At 39.8% G+C, this 13,440-nt stretch overlaps 1 protein-coding gene across 1 annotated transcript in view; it reads left to right on the plus strand.

The window, feature by feature from the left end:
• The window catches only part of ehmt1b (euchromatic histone-lysine N-methyltransferase 1b), a 34,280-nt gene that overhangs the window by 18,023 nt on the left and 2,817 nt on the right, over positions 1-13,440 (plus strand). Inside the window, exons 8-23 of the mRNA XM_040157348.1 lie at positions 110-212; positions 1,192-1,329; positions 2,766-3,034; positions 5,706-5,938; positions 6,224-6,439; positions 6,534-6,616; positions 6,837-6,943; positions 7,125-7,247; positions 7,589-7,690; positions 10,184-10,288; positions 10,383-10,537; positions 10,661-10,831; positions 11,009-11,153; positions 11,261-11,338; positions 11,593-11,708; positions 11,849-11,935. Of these exons, the coding sequence (XP_040013282.1) occupies positions 110-212; positions 1,192-1,329; positions 2,766-3,034; positions 5,706-5,938; positions 6,224-6,439; positions 6,534-6,616; positions 6,837-6,943; positions 7,125-7,247; positions 7,589-7,690; positions 10,184-10,288; positions 10,383-10,537; positions 10,661-10,831; positions 11,009-11,153; positions 11,261-11,338; positions 11,593-11,708; positions 11,849-11,935 (2,231 nt within the window). The remainder of the gene's footprint in view (positions 1-109; positions 213-1,191; positions 1,330-2,765; positions 3,035-5,705; positions 5,939-6,223; positions 6,440-6,533; positions 6,617-6,836; positions 6,944-7,124; positions 7,248-7,588; positions 7,691-10,183; positions 10,289-10,382; positions 10,538-10,660; positions 10,832-11,008; positions 11,154-11,260; positions 11,339-11,592; positions 11,709-11,848; positions 11,936-13,440) is intronic.

Below are 13,440 nucleotides of genomic sequence, written 5' to 3' on the forward strand. Positions count from 1 at the left end.
AGAAGAAGATGAAAAGTGAGTGCAGTTAAATGTCACGTCATTCTTATTAAATTATGGCTGTTTGTTATTGAAATCATCTCTGTGAATGAACTCCATCTGTCTGCCTCAGAGCACAGAGTCTAGTCTGAAGAAGAAGTTGAAAAAGAAAACAAAAGGAGACAGTGCGTGGCTCAGGCCGTCCAGGAAACGAAAGAGGAGGATAAAGGCCAAAGGTGACCACCGCCCCATCACACTCGCGCCTGTACAGAGTCATCCAGCCGCTCACCCATGGTCCTCATGTCACCTGTCAGGAGGAAATTGCCTCATTTGTTAGAAACAGTAACTTATCTGAAAATTACCTAAAAGGTACTTTGACTGCTGTTTACAGGTGCATGTTGACACCGAACATATCCTTCTATTTGGAAGAAGTTAGAAGAGGAAAATAGATTGACCTTCATTCATCAGTGAAACACACATTCCCAACTGTGTTTATTTTTTTCTTAAGTTAAATCCTGTTAAACCCTATAGTCTTTTGATTCCATTGGGACCTGACACCAATTTTTATTGGCTAAAAATGTATGTAAAATAATTTTTCAGAAGTAACTGTTGAAATGATTCTGGCTAAAGCTGAATATGAACTCTGAACTGCACTAGATTCAATTTTAGCACAGTTAAGCCCTGGATGACACAAGGATTACACTTAGTTCTGCAGCACCCTATCTTTATTTTCATACAGTTATTAAAATTCAGATCCATTACAAATAATTTTGAAGATTTTGATCAACATTTTAACTTTAAGATTTTTTTACTACTATAAATCTTACAAAAACTCAAGCAATTATCACATTGTTAAAGTCAGAAACAACTTTTCCCGCTCTGATACCGGTTAGATGCTTAGCTTCACAATGAGTAAACCTTGTCGGCACTTTATATTGAACTTCATTATCTGAAGAAATGATTCCTTTTCAAAGCAACCTGCAGCTCATTCTTCCCAAAAAACTCACTTATAAATACCTTCAGAGACCATCATCAAGCCCTTCTATCCACTCAAACATTAAAATCCAGTTCCCACTAACTCACTTAGTGCAGCATTATTTGCTTTATTGGACAGGTTTTTCTTTTTACATGTCAAAGTAAAGTCAATATTCAGATGAGAATATTTGATGATAAAGAGTGAAGCATTTTCTTATTGTTCACTGTTCTTCTGCTCAGAACTGGAGGTGGTTGTTCAGCCTCAGGCTTCGGCTCAGGCCCTGGCAGGTGATGAGAAGGAGTACACGCACATTCTCCCACCTGAGTCTGTCAACCTCAACAAGCCTCAAGAGCTGGAGGTTCCCTCACAGAACAAAGGTGAGCATAGAAGAAAGGAGGAAACTCATTAAAACTTGTTCATATTAACCCATCCCATGTGTTTTACTTACCCACCATTACCCAATAGTAATAAGGTGTTGATATTAATGATAATTTGGATATGTTAGCATATAAAGCAGGGTTTTCCCTGTTTCCCTGTTATTACACACAGGGCTGTGTAATAGCTTAGACCGGCCACCTCACCTGAAATAAAGACTATCCCCAAAAATGCAACTAAAATGTTTACAGGTCAATAATCGCACAGAATTTCCATTTTGTTTTCATTTCATTACTCAGACTGAGATTGTGTTCCTGTTAGCTGATTTCGGTTTGGGGTTTGCTCTAATCGGCCATGTAGTGAGTGACTTATACATCCTGTTTACATCATTTTCAGCAGACATGGAAACTGCAGCAGTGGTTGCTGGGAGCTGTTATGTTAATGTTTGTCATGATATACTGTACAGTATGTCCATTGATTTATTTCTGTAAGTTGTCTTTCAGCAACCTGTATAGCTGAGTCCATCTGATCAACGCTTTTCACCATTTTCTTGGCCATTTTTTGCCAGAGTTCTTCCAGCACTGTCACAGGAAGACGACGTCCCCATTCTCAATTACTCTCATAGAACTCTGGATGGTTTGTTGTTTTTCCAACCAGGAACAAACCCATCAATAAGCACAACACCCAGACCCATTTAGATCACTGAAAAGATCGAAGAGCTGAAACTAGGCTAGAACGTGTACTGTCACTGATCATCGCATCTTTTAAATTATGCTGATGGGAAACTTTTTTATTTTATTTATTTCTTCTGTAGAAAACGAAATAATCCTGGTGAAAACTGACAGTGTTTTTGTTTTTGCTTTAAGAACAGTCAGAAATTTTGTCATTCCACATTGGGTACAGATTATTATACTTTACAACTGTATAAAGTATAATAGTATGGCAACTTGACATGGAATGCTTGGTCAGATTTGTCATTTTTTTTAACTTAGTATGTGATCAAATAGGACTTCAGACTGTTTTCTTTAGGCAAAGTTCTTCTACTGCTTATGTTAAGACTACATTTAGAACCAAAGAAATTTGGCATCTTCTGTTAAATAACAATATGTTTTTGTAGAAAAACATGTTTATATTCCTCAAGATCAGGTACCAAAAAAAGTATTGTTTTGGTATCACTACAAAAAAATCTGGTATCGTATTGCCATTAGTATCCAATCTTGTAAACAAACCCAGCCTGTCTACCTGTCAGTGTTTTTGAGGAGGTTTTATCACAGGAGGAGGTTTCATGAAATTGTTGCATCTCTGGAGAAGACCATTCCCACATTTTCCAGCTAGCCTATGAATGTGGGCATTGAGTCAGTTGACTTAACCTAAACTAAATTAAACTAGTATTATGGTTAACTTATAGACAGACTTCGTTTCTTTGTGGGGATTTCAGGGTCAGCGGTCGAGGAGGCTCAGGAGCTTCCGCTCTGCAGCTGCCGCATGGAGACGCCCAAGAGTCGAGAGATTCTCATCCTGGCAGACAGGAAGTGCATGGCCACAGAGAGCGTTGATGGACAGCTGACCCGCTGCCAGGGTGCTGTACTGAAACATGAAATGATGCGTCCCTCCAACTCTGTTCAGCTGCTGGTTCTGTGCGAGGACCACCGCAACGGCATGGTGAAGCATCAGTGCTGCCCCGGCTGTGGCTTCTTCTGCAGGGCTGTGAGTACAGTCACTGGATTAGTTTCATGCCCCCGGATGCAGTTTGATTGTGTCTCACTGGAATGTTAACTGGGTGGTCCTGTCATGAGCAGAGTCTAGTGTATTAGAGTCCCTGGACAATTAATACAATACATACTGAGGTTGCACTACACTTAATGCTATAAAGTTAGGTACATAAGTATTTGGCCAGAGACACAATTTTCGTAGTTTTTCCTCTGTACACCAACACAATGGATCTGAAATAAGCTCATCAAGATGTGATTGAAGTGTAGACGTTCATCTTTAGTCCAAGAGGTTTAACAAAAATATCACATTAAAAATTTAGGAATTGCAGCCATTTTTATATATAGTCTCTCATTTTTAGATGCTCAAAAGTAATTGGACAACTGACTGACAGTTAGTTTCATTGCCAGGTTGTGTCCCGTTCCCTTGTTTTTTCAAGACAAATGAAGCAGATAAAAGGTCTGGAGTTGATGCCAAGTATTGAATTTGCATTTGGTAGCTGTTCATGGGAATTCTCAATATGCAGTCCAAAGAGGTGTCGATACAAATGAAGGAGGCCATCATTTAGCTGAAAAAACAAAACAAACCTATTAGACGGATGGCAGAAACGTTTGGAGACTTTTGGACAGATGAAACCAAGATTAACTTGTACCAGAATGATGGGAAGAGAAGAGTATGGCGAAGGAAAGAAATGGCTCATGATCCAAAGCAAACCACATCTTCTGTCAGTCATGGTGGAGGCAGTGTTATTCATGGGAATGAATGGCTGCCAACGGAAATGGGTCAGTGGTGTCTATATATGATGTGACAGCTGATCGAAGTAGCAGGACGAATTATGAAATGTGTTGAGGTCTATACTGTCTGCTCAGATACAGGTACAGGTGGATCATGACCCGAAATATACAGTGAAAGCAACCCAAGAGTTTCTCAAGGCAAAGAAATGGAATATTCTTCAGTCGCCAAGTCAGTCACCTGACCTCAACCCAACTGATCATTCTTTTCACTTCCTGAAGACAAAACTGAGGGCAGAAAGAAAAGACCCACAAACAAGCAGCAACTGAAGGCGGCTGCAGTAAAGGCCTGGCAAAGCATCTCAAGGGAGGAAACTCAGCATTTGGTGATGTCCGTGGGTTCCAGACTTCAGACAAAGGATTTTCATCCAAGTATTAAAAATAGTCTTTAATTTATAATTATGTTGGTTTGTCCAATTACTTTTGAGCCTCTGAAAATGATGGCCTGTGTATAAAAATGGCTGTAATTCCTAAATGGTTAATACAATATTTTTGTTAAAGCCCTTCAATTAAAGCTGAAAGTCTACACTTCAGTCACATCCTAATGGCTTCCTTTCAAATCTGTTTTGGTGGTGTACAGAGGCAAAAATACCTATACTGTTTTAATGTCCACATACCTATTGACCTAACTTCACATGAAATGCTTTTTGGCAAACACAGCTTGAATCACACCTGGAAGAGTCTCTTTTCCTTCCATATGACCTGTTGAATGAAGACAAAATGCAAAGAAAAAAGAATTTAGGGGAGGAGGTTGATGACCCAAAATTAATACACTGGGTTTTTTTTTTTTTTTTTTCGAACAAAATAGCAGCTATGCTTTATTGATGCAAAAGAAAGGTGAACTTGTATTTTTAAGGACAAGAGGTGAGCATCCATCTTGTGAACATGTGCAGTTACCAGCCCGGCAGATGCTTAGTCTTGTTTTCTTTCATTTCTTTTTTGGACTCTCGAGTGTTGGTAAAATGCCTAAAAGTGGGCTGCAGGATTCTAAGTAAAGTCGTAGCTTTTTGCCTTTGAGTGGTTAGGATAATTATGTTACTGTCACGGCTGAGGGTCAGGATATGCTGCACGTAATCTCTGATCAGAATTAGAAACCGGACATGTTAAAGGATTTAAAATCTGATGTTTCTTGACTAAAACAATTTTCGGAATACAGCAAAACTCTCGCTGAAAAAAAATAAGGACATCAAATGTTGGAGAGAATTTGGAAAATATAGCAACAACCTTGGTGAATAAATCAAAAGAAAAAAATGCAAGTGTATTCTTTCCCTTGCTTTTAAAAAGATCAACGGTGGAAGTTGGGAATAAAATACAATCATTACAGGTTAATGTATGTTTTCACCTATGTCACTACTATGGTTTAATCATACTTATATGTGTGTATTCACCAGACAACTCAAGTATGTGTTTAACCAGCCCTGAAAGAATTTTAAAGTGATTTTTTTTTTTTTTTTTTCCCCCCCTATTACTGATGTACAAACGGAAAAAGTAATTTATTACAAAATAATGCCAAACAATCTCTGGTTCTAGCTTCTCAATTGTGAGGATTTGCTGCTTTTCTCTGTTTTATACCTTTGGGCTTTTTTAAATCACCTTGGGCTCTGTGAAAATCATTATTTGCATTTTTCACTGTTTTCTTACATAGTAGAGACTAAACGATTAATCAAAAAGTTATTGACGATAAAAATATGAATTAGCTGCAGCCCTAAACTGGGGTCTTGGAGTAATCAGAATATTATAGCACATATGTGTTTTCTGAATTTTGCCTTGACCTGACTTATAACAGTAATGTGGTGTCTTGTGTAAACGTAAACACAGAGGTCGGTTTTCTTTTGAGAGTGTTTGCTTACCAAGACTTTTTGGTTTTGATCGTACAGGGGACCTTCATGGAGTGCCAACCAGACGTCAGCATCTCTCACCGTTTCCATCGTGCTTGTGCCTCAGTGCTGAAAGGTCAGAGCTTCTGTCCCCATTGTGGCGAGGAGGCCAGCAAGGCCAAGGAGGTCACCATCGCCAAGGCGGACACCACCTCCACTGTGCCCACTGCGCTTGCACACGGACCTGCCACACCCGGGGCCCCCGAGGGTAGAGCGGACACCACCACTGGCAGGTGAAGTACCAACTGTGGTGTCAGATTAGGAGGGAAGTTACTTGGAACGATTATTGAATGGTGTGATGTTGTCAACAGAAAGTAACTGTTAGCAGTAGCCTACTGGTGAGTACGCACACACACTCTAAAGGCAGTAACTTTTTCTCATAATTTCCTCTACATAACCTTCTTAGAAAAATGTCTTTTAAAGAAGCTAATTCTTTAAAAAAAAAAAAAAAAAAAATCCCTCAAGGTAAATAATTTGTGCACTGCACTATTAAAGGTATTTTCTTGTTGGTTTTCCAGCTCTTCTCGCCTGGCTGTCGGGGCTGAGGCCAGTGGCCGGGCCGACAGCTCACTGCCTGTTCGTTCTGCACACGGACTTGACGCCTCTGCCATTCCTGGGTCGTCCAGGGCTGCAGCACTGCAGGCCAGCATTGGGACAACAGCTTCACTGACAGTTCCTCCAGGACCACCTAAAGAAACTCTAGAGAGCATCCTGGTAGCTCTTGATACAGAGAAGTAAGTCCTACCAAAAGGCTGCCAGCTTAATTTATCGGAAAGACCTAATATGTAGATCGTTGAGATGAACTCATCTTTTGCTTGTTTTGATCAGGCCCAAGAAGCTGCGTTTTCACCCCAAGCAACTTTATCTCTCAGCCAAACAGGGAGAACTCAAAAGGGTCTTGCTCATGTTGGGTATGTTAACCCCACCCGGGCCACTTATAAACGCCACAGCCACCCATTTTTTTTTTTTTTTTTTACAATCTTCTGTACTTCTTTTCATCTTAGTTCTTTATGGTATAGGCATTTTGCTTCTGTTTTTATCCAAATGTTGTTTTTTTAAATTAAAATATTAAGATATTAATAAAAACAAAAATATGAATACAAATATTTTAATTAAGTATTTACCTTCCAGTGGATGGCATTGACCCTAACTTTAAGATGGAATCCCAGAACAAACGCACACCGCTCCATGCCGCGGCTGAGACAGGACACAAAGACATCTGCCACATGCTCGTACAAGTAAGACTCTTGCACTGATTATCTTTCTGTTCTGCCCCTGTAGTTACTCCTGTGGTAATGAAAAAAATCTGATTAGGAAATGAAAAATGTCAACATATTGCGCACAGAATTTAAAAATCTGGACTAATGTGACCTTTTATGGAATCGCTTTACATTGACTGTTTGGCATGTCCTGCTTCAGGCCGGTGCAAACTTGGACATGTGTGATGAAGACCAGCGGACACCACTGATGGAGGCCTGTGAGAACAACCACATGGATACGGTTCTGTACCTGCTGAGAGCTGGAGCCAGTGCCACACACAAGGTAAACCTGCATCAAGTTTCACCGGGTATGACAAGTTTCCATCAGCCAGCTACAGTGATGAGTTTAATCCGAATGTAATTTGGCCTTTGAATTGTTTTGGCAGCTGTCATAGCTCTTACAAGTCAAGTGTCAACATTGAGACATTATATCCTTATTGTATATGCTTATAATTGTATCCTGTTTGTCCAAATAAAAGAAACTGATTCCTGATAACAAACGTGTTTCCTGCCATAGAAAGTTGGCTTTCAAAATTAATGATTTCAGCACATGCACTTTTATATTTTCTAAATTTTATAAATAAACTTAAATAAATATTAACTTAACTCTCTCCTCCTCCTCAGGATGTTGAAGGGTTCACCTGTCTCCACCTAGCGGCAAAGTCCGGCCATTACAACATTGTTGAGCACCTTCTATCCACAGGACTGATCAACATAAACTGTCAGGTCGGTACATTTTCACATTTTCCTCTCTGTGATTTCATTTGAAAAGACATTTGAATATCGGGCTCTTACATTAGTTATTGTTATTTTTTGTCATTCAGTTCTGCTCAGGGATGTCATCATGCAACAGTTATCATTCAGTAGCATTTATTGTCAAGCGGCTCTCAGGCTGTTTGGCCATACGTAGATGCCAGTGTCAGTCGTGGTAGTTGGAAACATACACCTGATTGTTATTAAAGCCTCAAGATTATTCAGTTCTTGACATTTGCCTGTCGGGGTTGTGACACCAGAGCTGATTGAATTTGAAGGGGTTAGTTAACTCTTGATTCACCTGTCAAGGCTTGATGAGCCACAATACTGAATCATTTTTGCAAAGTTAGCGTGACCCATAGAGCCAAAATAACCAAATTTAGGGACTCCTGGAAGTCACTGTGCCCAGAGATAAATAGTTCCTGCACGTCACTCCCTGTAAAACTATTTTTCATTGTTACATTTTGGTTTGTGTACAGATCGAACAAACAAGATACAACATGTTATAGGTAACCTTTCGAGGTGCTGGTAGCTGTATTTTTGAACTTTCGGCCAGGTTAACTATTGTGTTTATGCTAATCTAAGCTAACCGCCTGCTGGCAATGGCTTCAAGTGTACAATTTCCCAAAACTTCGAAATGTTTCTTTAAGGTCTTTAATTGAATTGATTTTGATAAGTTGCTTAAAACATTAGGTCCAACGTGGGTTCAAGTGTTTTGACTGAAAATACTGGAGAAATGAAATTTGTTACCATAAACATTCTTAACAAAAAAGGTGAAAACCTTCTCATAACTCTTCTTTTGTAGAAGAGAAATCTCCATCAGGAGGCAGGTTCACATTCAACATTCTGTTTAGTTCAGATATTCAGTTTGCTGCCTCCTCTATCAAAACACGAGGCTCTGAGCAAAGGTTTCCAGTTTGATGGAACAAACACAAAGAAATAAAGTTGAAGAGTGCCTCCTTCCTAAGTTGTACAAAAAGCATTCAAATGCAAGTGTCCTATTTGGTTTTCGGCTTCTGTCAAATGCACTTTGATGCCAGTAAAGACACACAGATGGCCAGCGTCCAAAGGATGTTGCACCTCCAAGCCAGAGGTTTCAAAGTAAAAATACATACACAAAATAAAACAAAACACAAAAAACTCAGTCACAAATACCATCACAAAAATAAGAATAGAATTTAAAATAGGGGCGAGTGTTTAAAACTGCTAATACAGTTAACAACATTTAAACAAGCTAAAGACTACAAAACCATTATTAAATAATTGTAAACGTGACTATAAAAACTCTCAGATGCTAAAATCTTCAGTCATTCCCCTTGGATGTGAACTGTGGGTCCCAAATTGATCTGATCAGTTCAAATAAAGTACTGGATGAATACAAGTTTTAGTGTTTCTGGTAAATTTCAAATTGATGCAGTTTCCACAGTTTCCAATTGGCCCCTTTGGTTTTGGGGTACGAGTGGTACAGTGCATTAGGGGAGGTCTGCTTCTCATGCTGTTTTGGTTTGTTAGACAGTCTTCTCAAGTCGTGTCTTCAAGTATTAAAACTGCATCATTCAACCAATCTTGTCTATAACCTCTTTCTGTAAATTTCTCCAACATCCTCAACTTGTTGTTTCCATCTAGTTCATATAGGTCAGTGCTTTCACAGATTCTCTTCAGTCTAGGGCATTGACTGGCAGGTGAGCTTTTTTCAAAGCAGGTGGATGGAAAATATTTGCATGCAGGAGTGTATTGCAATCTGTATATTTTGCTGTTTTGATGTCCAGGTATTTTCATTGTGTCCATGCTGTAATTCTTTGTAAATTTGATTAGATAGAGGTTTCTTATTAAAAAAGAAATTATAACTTGTCAGTACAAATGATGCTAAAATGATTACAAAATCTGTGGAGGGTTTTGTTTTAGCTTCACTGGTGCTTAAATAATATCCAAGTTTCTCTAAACCTTGTTGGTGTGTTATGTTGGTCTACAGAGATTCATTGTCCAAGGTGCACAACACAGCATCTGCTGGTAAAGTCAGAAGGTTTTTGATAAATACCAGAAACTGAGTACTGTCTTTTGCATAAGATTTTAACTCTGGGACAAACTCCTTGATATGATGGTCACCAAAGCTTGAAATTCTCCCTGAGAGACCACCCATACCTGAGACTACTGGTTTTCCTAGGGGATTTAGAGGACTTTTTGGAGTCTTAGGTAAGATATACAAATATGGCTTTAGAGGATTAGCATTCAAGAGCAATGATGCCACTTATTTTCATCTTTGTGATGGTATGTTATGATTGTGAGCTGGGTTTTGCTTTTTGTTTTATTTTGTTATGTACTTTTACTTTGAAACTTCTGGCTTTGAGGTGAATTGAAGATTAAAGGTTTGTTTTTTTTCAAGAGGTTTGTGGGAATTGTCTATATATTGTTGTTGTTTTTTTTTTAACTTTACTCTGCTGATCAGTGATCATTAATTTTCCTCAGGATGATGGAGGTTGGACAGCCATGATCTGGGCAACAGAGTACAAACATGTGAACCAGGTGAAGCTGCTTTTGTCCAAAGGAGCCGACATCAGCGTCAGGGACAAGGTTGGCTAAGATGTCCGTCCTCCCTGTGTTTGATATGCTATAGAGAAGAATAAGATGTCATGTAATTGTTGGTTTACATTGTTTCCTTTTTTAGGAAGAAAACATCTGCCTTCACTGGGCAGCGTTCTCTGGCAGCGTGGAGATCGCGGAGCTGCTCCTGAACGCCCACTGTGATCTCCAGGCTGTCAACGTCCACGGAGACTCTCCTCTACACATTGCTGCTCGGGAGAATCGCTTGGATTGTGTCACGTGAGTTACTGGCAGTAGGAAACAAAACATCACTCTCTTCGCAAGAAAAGGACTGATTCAAAAGAGCAGTTGAGAAGTGACTCGTTGCTGATGATCAGTAAAATGTGGTCTCTTTCTCCTCAGGCTTTTCCTGTCTCGAGGAGCAGATGTGTTTCTGAAGAACCGCGAAGGAGAAACTCCTCCAGACTGCTGCAGCCACAACTCAAAGGCCTGGGCTGCCCTGCAGGCAAACAGGAGGGAGAGGGAAGACAAGAACAACAGGCTCAGTCAAGCAGAGGAAAAACTCCTCCACAGGTTGAATGAAATTGTACAGGATTATACTGGTAGGCCAGTTTGAGTCATCCATGACTTAAAGGCTTATCAAATGGCAAAACGCTGCAGTTTTGACCCTTTTTTTTTGTGTGTGTGTCAGATTTTCTTGACTTTAAAAACTCTGACAGCCCCTAACCTCTGCATCTGCTACATTTTCAGTGACATAGCTCTGGGGCAGGAGAGAGTTCCCATTCCTTGTGTCAACTCTGTCGACAGCGAACCTTACCCAGACAACTACAAATACATCCCTGAAAACTGCGTCACGTCCCCCATGAACATTGACAGAAACATCACACACTTACAGGTAAGTTAGAAACCACTTCATCAGGTATTTTGAGAGAAAAAAAAAAACAAATGTTTGGAAGTGTGAAGTGACTTTTTATTTTTTCTCTCTCTACCCATGGCTAACAGTACTGTGTTTGTAAGGAGGATTGTTCGGCAAGTATCTGCATGTGTGGGCAACTCAGTCTACGCTGCTGGTACGACAAGGTAAGGACAAACGACTACCCACACGGCCCAAACAGTCGTGTGTTAATAAGATACACCTTAAAGTATGTGGACACCTAAACAAAGTAAGAATTCCCTGGAACTGCGGGGCCTAGCCCAAACCGTGAAAAACACCAAAGCCAAAGTACACAAAAGTATGTGAGCAGGGTCTCCACATACTATGTAGTGTATATTAATACTGATATATCATGCAGTCTTGACAGCTATTAAGGACATATGTTTTTCGTCATCTTCAGAGCGGTCGTCTTCTCCCTGAATTCTGCCGGGAGGAGCCTCCCCTCGTCTTTGAGTGCAACCATGCATGCTCCTGTTGGAGGACCTGCAAGAACCGCGTAGTGCAAAATGGACTCAGGTATTAAAAATTCATCTCATGGTGGTAGAATTGCATGAGGTTGTCTCTGCACAACTATCTCACATAATAAAGGGTGTGAGGTGATTAAATGCAAATTTGAAGTGATTACTTACAACTTTAAGATGTTGTGGATCTTGCAGGACCAGGCTTCAGCTCTTCAGGACCAGTAAGAAGGGCTGGGGTGTCCGGGCCCTGCAGGACATACCACAGGGGACCTTTATATGCGAGTAAGTCCTATTTATAAATAAAACACTGTTTATATTTGCAATTAACCGTTCATTTCTTTCATTTGTCCCATGATTCAGTCATTCAGTATTTCTCAGTATAGTTTCTAGTTTTTCACCGGGAAGAAAAGGTAATGACTTACCAGTTTCTCCAGAGGCGTTGTCCTCACAAGATCATAATACAACGCAGCCACAGGTTGCATCATTGCAGATCTGTTAGTGCTTTTCTTATTTATTCAGAAAATAGGGCACAACCTTGAATAGGCATGTTGTCACTTTCCCTCCGTTACACTCGCACACGGAGTGTCTGTAACTCCTGCCAGATGGTAGAGGCTCAGACTGTGCGTGTGCGTATTAGACGAGTGACATAATTATCATTTCTACTTTCTCATGTTCAGAAGTGCTGTCAACATCACTGAGGTGTTTTGCTGTGGTGCCAGTCACTATCCTGCTAATGTATTGTCATGATGCATAAGGTTCTGTTCTGCCATTTCAAAAACCTGTTGTGTGACACCAAAAAAAAAACTTTCTTTGGCAGTTGTCTTTAGAAACATGTTCCTGATCTCAACCTTGTCTGTTCAGCAAAATGTTGTCGCTGCGAGACAGTGTGCTGTACCCATTTCCATCTTAACTTGCATGGGTTTGCAAAGAAAGTACAGTAACTGAAAAGGATAGGGCTGCTGTTATTCATGATTTTTTTTTTTTTTTTTTGTCAACGCATCCAATGAAAAGACCAAAACCATGTTAATGTGTTAGTGTGTGTCTCAGTACTTTCTGACTTCTATTCCCTGTCTGTGGTACTAAGCCCATTGTTTCTTGCTGAAGATGTAAATCAGGTCACAAATATATAGTTTCATTTCGAAGAAAGGCTCAGTAATTTCCTCAGACAGCTGGGCACTGTAGTTTGTAGCAAACAGGAGTACACTGTGCATTTGTTCAGGAATACTTTCAGCACTATTTTAATACACAATTGTTGCATCTGTGAGTATTTACAGCAGCAAAACAGTGTATGTGGGTCTGACTTAAAATAAACAACACTGTGTGTTCATGGTAATGAAGGGACATGTTACCCAGTGCAACAGTGTAGCTCACTCATGTGTTTTAAATAGTGTCAGGACAACAATGAAGCTCTGTGGCACAAAGGAATCCTTTTGGTCTATTCATGGGCTTTGTTGACCGTAAGAGACATAAGGAATATCGCCAGCCTTATCTTGTAAGTTTCAAGTGTGCCACTAATAATGATGGGCCTTTAAGTTTTCAATTAATAAATCGACAATTCGCAGTTTGTATGAAAAACAACAGTGGCAATAGTGTACATGCACTAGTATTTCTAATTGGTGCTTGCTGATTGAAAAGATTCCAGGGACGTATGTACGACAAAGCAGTTTTATTAAGCTTGACCGATATACTGATCGCTACATTAACTGACAGTGAAATATCTTTTCACAACCACAGTATTACCAGACAGTTAGCTCTGGATTATAAGATGTTCTTTTTGTTAAAAATTA

Source organism: Xiphias gladius, chromosome 20, assembly GCF_016859285.1.
Source record: "Xiphias gladius isolate SHS-SW01 ecotype Sanya breed wild chromosome 20, ASM1685928v1, whole genome shotgun sequence".
In the NCBI taxonomy this organism is placed as follows: domain Eukaryota; kingdom Metazoa; phylum Chordata; class Actinopteri; order Istiophoriformes; family Xiphiidae; genus Xiphias; species Xiphias gladius.